At 29.6% G+C, this 6,311-nt stretch overlaps 2 protein-coding genes across 5 annotated transcripts in view; one reads left to right on the top strand and one right to left on the bottom strand.

Moving 5' to 3' along the window:
• The window catches only part of LOC108740970 (sedoheptulokinase-like), a 10,613-nt gene that overhangs the window by 1,742 nt on the left and 2,560 nt on the right, over positions 1–6,311 (bottom strand). The window contains exons 1-4 of one of the 4 annotated variants that reach the window (XM_018475518.1): positions 4,009–4,099; positions 2,876–3,107; positions 2,144–2,403; positions 1,043–1,308 (exon numbers count right to left, since the gene is read on the bottom strand). In XM_018475518.1, the coding sequence (XP_018331020.1) occupies positions 1,043–1,308; positions 2,144–2,403; positions 2,876–3,100 (751 nt within the window). In that variant the 5' untranslated portion in view covers positions 3,101–3,107; positions 4,009–4,099. The other 3 variants (XM_018475517.1, XM_018475515.1, XM_018475519.1) reach the window with 3 other exon arrangements.
• On the top strand, positions 4,431–5,576 carry LOC108740971 (THO complex subunit 4-A-like). Its single transcript, XM_018475520.2, has 2 exons — positions 4,431–4,760; positions 5,028–5,576. The coding sequence occupies exons 1-2, from the start codon at positions 4,551–4,553 to the stop codon at positions 5,481–5,483; spliced, it is 666 nt and encodes a 221-aa protein (XP_018331022.1). The 5' UTR covers positions 4,431–4,550; the 3' UTR covers positions 5,484–5,576.

Raw genomic sequence — 6,311 nt, 5'->3', positions numbered from 1 at the left:
TGTATATATATTATAAAAGTAAATCTGAACGTAATTAATTTCAGTTCTCCTTTTACTGTGTAGTTTTCGGTTTTATATCGTAAATATTAATTATATCTGCTAATTTTTTATTAAGTCCACCATCCTGAACTCGTCGTTTGAAAGAATGGTTGGATACGTGCTCTTCATATTCTGAGTTAATCTTTGAAATCTACAACATCCCACATCCCTATCCACTTCTTAACAGCAATTTAATATTTACCCTTGTTTCTGCTTCTACTATTTCCTAACTAGCCCTTCATGTCTCAGAGGATATGCTTACTTGTTGAGTTCTATAAAAACTCTATTCTGTATTTTCGAACACTTTATTTTTAACTATCTATCCACGGTATTTTTATCATCCTGCTATAACACCACCTTACATATGCTTCTAATAACTTTTTTCTTTTCGTCACGTCCACCGCTCACGTTTCGCACCCGATCTATTTTAGTAAAAAACTTTGTAATTGTTTCACTACATAAATTTTAGTGTTTATTATTAATATATATAAATTCGTTTTTTAGAAAGGAAGTAAATATCTCTTTCAATCAAAAATATATAAATTGTTCTAGTAACATTAACATATGGTGGTATATTCTTAATTTTTTAAACTATATGCATACATATGCTACTAAAGAACCACAAATTAAACTGAAGGTCAATCGTAAGTTTTCTATTTTTTTATAAGCAGTTGTTTTTTTTTTTCAATGGCAAAGATCATTATCTAAGATCCTAATCAATCAATTAAAATGCTTTTTTGGGTCGGTTTTTAAATTGTTCACAAAAGTGTAATTTAAGTTTTCAGTTGACTTCTACAGGTAAATAATCATTATTTAAAATAAAGCATTCTTTGTAAGTCTTCTAATTCAAATTTAAAATTTAAATTGTAAAACTCTATTTACCAAATTTAGTTTTTCATTAATCAACAAAATTATTACATCAATACTTTCCTTAGAACAAAAAAATTGTATGTACCTAATTAATACACAAAATTCTGAAAACTAATACACTTATGGCTCTTACCAATAGGCGTTCCCTTTGGGATAGAATGCCAGTTGTCTTCTAAATATCCAGCAATATCACCACTTTTCTTAATACGTGGTAGAAGGTACACAGGAAAATTAGCTTTTTGCAAAACTTCTTTATCCCAGTCGTTTCTTTTACAATCGAAATATCCCCAACTTGCAGCATTTTGCACAGACATTATCGGTGTTTTCAAACCGCAAAGCATAGCCACTGCAAAATCCTGTACAGTTCCTGAACAGTTGTACTTCTTCAGCTTTTCTGGCCTACAAAATAAAAAATAATTAAAATTAAGACACAAGTAAGTATTACTACTAGAATAAATGAAATTCCAATTGTGAATTTTTAATATTTTCGAATCCTTTTAAGTTTTTTGCTATTAAAACGAGCAATATTACTGTAGGTAATTTTAAAAAGTAGCATCAGCATTAATTAAGTACGTGACGTATAATTAATAACAATTAATTAATTAATTCATTAAAATGCTGTAGTTTTCTTGTAAATTTTATGTAATCCTCTAGAAAATGAGTGTCATTCTCATAATTTAAATTTTGGCAACTTTAGAAATGAAGGAGGAAAGAAACATGTTTCTGAGGCACATTTCAGACAATATATGTATATATTAATGATGATATCCCACATACAAATTAATTAATTTTGGGCTCATTATACGATTCAGGTAAATGAAAAAAAAAAAATTAATACTATAAACTCATTTAAATCATTTAACTGCGACGTTTCGCTAACTATATACTCTGGCACCCTAAAACAACGTAGCGAGGGTATAAAATTCTCAGCCTCATACTCAGGCCGTTTTAACATAATCGCAGCGAAAGAAATATACGACTTCATCGGTGAATGTCGAGCCCTCTTCAGATAACGCTGGCAGTGAAAGCCTTAGTTTTTTCATCAATTATTTATCTTACTACAAAAATTATCAAAATGATCGTATAAAATAATAGTTATTTCAGGGAGACTACAATAACTTTACTCTCAAAGGGTATACTGTAGTATCTAGTCTTAAAATTATAACAATTTATATTATATTAAATAAAGAACATTTTTTTGTGTTAAAAATAGTTATTAATTTTTTTTTCTTACTTATGCTTTGCCATCCAGAATAACGTTGCAGTACCATAACCGGAACACAGAGGAAAGTGTGAATTTGATTTGGGAAGAGAACTCAAAAAATCCGAGTCACACCTATTATCTTGCCAAGTGTATAGTGCTGATACTTTGTCTTGAACTACGTCATAGCGTGTCAATGTCCCATCTCTTTCAATTCTTTCCCAGGCACCTTCGCCCTCGTTGTTCCAAAGCATTACACCGTGCATTTGGCCACATATTCCTATTGTCTTAATCTAATAAGTACCAACAATCACACAATTAACTAAACTATATTAAACTTATTGGCAGATGAACCTTTTAATTGTAATAAATGCTGTGTAAAAAATATTAAAAAAATCAAAATTCAGAGCCAAATTTAATTTTGTTTATAATCAAAATTACTTTTTCAATCTTCATACTTTAAAATTATGGCATTGAACTGTGATTACAAAAAGTAAAACAAAATGGAAAGTATTAATTTTTTTAATATTTATTTGTTTATTCATAGAAAAAACAAAATTACCTTCTCAACTTGTATGAATTAATGTAATTGTATGAAATTGTAAATTAAAGAAAAAAAAATTTATTCCCATCTACTTGTTCATTTTTACTTATTTATCATCAGAAAATGTTCAAAGAATTCAATTTGATTGAAAATTTAAAAAATGAAAAATAAACAAAAACTCTATGAGAAATTCAAAAACATTGCAATTTACAAATTCTTACCTGAGAAAGTAAATCTTTTGAAAGTTTTGCAACACAAGTATTCAAGGCAGAAATTATTTTAGGCACATCTTGCTTATTTCCATCAGTTCCTTGATCACTAGGCACATTAGACTGTGTTTCTTTGGATTGTTTAGCAATGATTTGCTGGGTTTCTCCATTTACAACAAGAACTTTTACAGAAGTTGTTCCTAAATCTATTCCTAGTATAAGATGTTCTGCAGGCATTTTTTTTCTGAAATTTAAAGACATTGTTTTTAACAATAATTATTTAGGGAAAGCTGCTGTATTTCGTGCTACAACTGAGACTGTTATGCGGGTTTGGCCCAGTTTGTAATACCACCTATAGCTATGAAGCATTTATCTTTACTATAAACATAAAATTCCATGTTTCAAAAATAAATCATCTTCAAATTGAAGGACTCCGTAATAATATTTATATACTTTAATATATTATACTTCAATAACTGTTTACGTACCGCTCAAGAAGATACCGCTACTAATTTGGGTAAATTTTTGTTTAGTTATTGATGGTTATCATGTTGTTCCATGTTCTGCTTTGCTTTATAGACTGGCATTAGGATGACATTTATTAAAAAGCTTCTGAATCAATTTTAACAAATATCAACATACGTTATTATGTTATTATTATGTATTAATATTTGTTCCTATCGAAAGCTTTTTAGATAAGATAAAACCAATTGATTTAGAAGTAATGAATAAAAATGTACCTACAGGGATGTATTTTAACTTTTATTTTTCTATTATATTAGCACCTTTCTTTAAAATTCTTTTATAATTTATGGGTACTTTGGAATTGAATAAAATTTATTAAAACAAATTGCGGCTTATTTAACGTAAATTACATCATTTTCTAAATCTACCATCAGAAGCCTCGTTGATGATGTAATTATTAAAAATAAGTATTTAAAAAAAATCGAAAAATATAAGCATAACGGCCACTGTGACGGGTACAAATTGAATCAACTATAAATAAGATTAATCAAAATAAAACTAAAACGTGAAGAAATAACCAGAAACAATAAAACAGTAATATGTAATCCGGTAATCAGCTATTTAACCTACATTTTTGCTATATTTCTGTTGTATTACCATAATATATGATTATCACTTACTTAAACTTAAACTTATCTCTTTTGTACAATATAGGGTGTCACTATCTGTTTTAGGTAATGCTCATATTATATTCACGATGTTATTATATTATTAGAAATTGGAAATGTAATCTTTTGAAGTAGTTTTGAAATATTTGCTAAAAGCATTCTATTATATTTATTCTACTTCTTATGTATATTTCTTAAATAATTCTTTTATTGAAGAATATTCTTTAATCTATTTTCATTTTATTTCAATATTAATTTATTGTTGAATATGTATTTTTGAATAAAACTTGTTTAAACTGTTTAAAGTTATTGTATAATTATTTTAAAGTTGTGTGTGTATGTGTTAAATTTTAAAATGAAGTGAACTTTTTGGTATGAATTTTATGGAACGTCTCCGAACAATAATATGCGCAAGCGCATTCCCGCCAATATTGTAGAGTTGTAGATCAGAAAATAAGCGGTCTCTCGTTGAACCATTTTTCGTGTTGTTACGCCATTTTTATTAACTCTCGTTTGTAACTCGGTTATTATTAAAACTTGATAGTGAAAAGACTATGAAAATGGTTGACAAAATTGATATGAGTTTAGACGACATTATAAAATCTAATAGATCCGGCAGACGGGGCGGTGGTGCCGGTAAAAGAGGCGGCAGGGGTAGTCAACGCTCCTCCATAGGTGGAGGTCCACGACGGGGAAATTTTAGAAGAAGTGGAGGCGTGCAACGAGGCCGCAATCGCGGCGGAATTGCAAGACCATACACGAGGGTAATTTAATTATACTTTTAAATATCAATTAGAGTTATTTTTCATGGCGGACCAGCAGGATATGATGTGATCCATTTTGCCGAATTCCATAAAAAAATGTCCGCTTATGGATGGTATTTGAAAAGATCTACTTAGTATTTGTTCAATGTACCTATGCAATTTAATATCTAAAAAATGCGTGCTGTGAAAGAATTTTACTGACTTCTGCAATTAAAAATGTCAGTTCGACCTGGAAATGGTTTTGACAAGGTCCACTTATTTCTTTAGGGAGACATAAATAGTGCTTGGAAGCACGATCTATTTGAGGGTTATGGCCCTCGTAAAGCTGCTACCGCTAGAGCTATTGTTCAATCAAATGCAGGTCCAACAAAGTTGATGGTGTCTAATTTAGATTTTGGTGTTTCTGACACTGATATTCAAGAATTGTTTGCCGAATTCGGCCCCCTAAAAAGTGCCGCTGTTCATTATGACAGGTCAGGTAGATCCCTCGGTACTGCGGATGTTATTTTTGAAAGACGTGCAGATGCTATTAAAGCAATGAAACAATATAATGGAGTACCTTTAGACGGACGTGCAATGAACATACAACTTACTACTTCAGAAATACCAGCCATAGCAAGAGGAGGCCGTTTGACTCAAAATAAATTTAACACTTCCAGAAGTCCGAGGGGTGGCACCAGAAATCGAGCACGAGGTGGTAAGTCAAATTATTTACTAATCTAACAAGTTAGAAATGCTAGTTGCATAATTTTCAGTTTTTATCATTCCTTTTCTATTCTAATTACAACATATTTAACAACAATTACATATATTATCAAATGTGTACTGGAATAATGAAATATGAAGTTTTAGAAAATATACTGGCACTAACTACAGTATAGTTTTTTGATTAAATGCATTATATTTAATTTATCTAGTCTTAAAATTATAACAATTTATATTATATTAAATAAAGAACATTTTTTTGTGTTAAAAATAGTTATTAATTTTTTTTTCTTACTTATGCTTTGCCATCCAGAATAACGTTGCAGTACCATAACCGGAACACAGAGGAAAGTGTGAATTTGATTTGGGAAGAGAACTCAAAAAATCCGAGTCACACCTATTATCTTGCCAAGTGTATAGTGCTGATACTTTGTCTTGAACTACGTCATAGCGTGTCAATGTCCCATCTCTTTCAATTCTTTCCCAGGCACCTTCGCCCTCGTTGTTCCAAAGCATTACACCGTGCATTTGGCCACATATTCCTATTGTCTTAATCTAATAAGTACCAACAATCACACAATTAACTAAACTATATTAAACTTATTGGCAGATGAACCTTTTAATTGTAATAAATGCTGTGTAAAAAATATTAAAAAAATCAAAATTCAGAGCCAAATTTAATTTTGTTTATAATCAAAATTACTTTTTCAATCTTCATACTTTAAAATTATGGCATTGAACTGTGATTACAAAAAGTAAAACAAAATGGAAAGTATTAATTTTTTTAATATTTATTTGTTTATTCATAGAAAAAACAAAATTACCTTCTCAACTTGTATGAATTAA

The sequence above is a fragment of the Agrilus planipennis genome, unplaced genomic scaffold, assembly GCF_000699045.2.
Source record: "Agrilus planipennis isolate EAB-ADULT unplaced genomic scaffold, Apla_2.0 scaffold309, whole genome shotgun sequence".
Classification (NCBI taxonomy): Eukaryota; Metazoa; Arthropoda; class Insecta; order Coleoptera; family Buprestidae; genus Agrilus; species Agrilus planipennis.
The sequence above is the reverse complement of the archived record's forward strand: the minus strand, read 5'-3'. Positions and strand labels throughout refer to the sequence as shown.

Bases quoted from the DNA above. Each gene is read 5' to 3' on its own strand.
- LOC108740971 (XM_018475520.2), top strand. From the start codon at position 4,551: ATGAAAATGGTTGACAAAATTGATATGAGTTTAGACGACATTATAAAA. The intron at 4,761-5,027 runs GTAATTTAATTA...TTATTTCTTTAG, and splicing joins TTGCAAGACCATACACGAGG to GGAGACATAAATAGTGCTTG.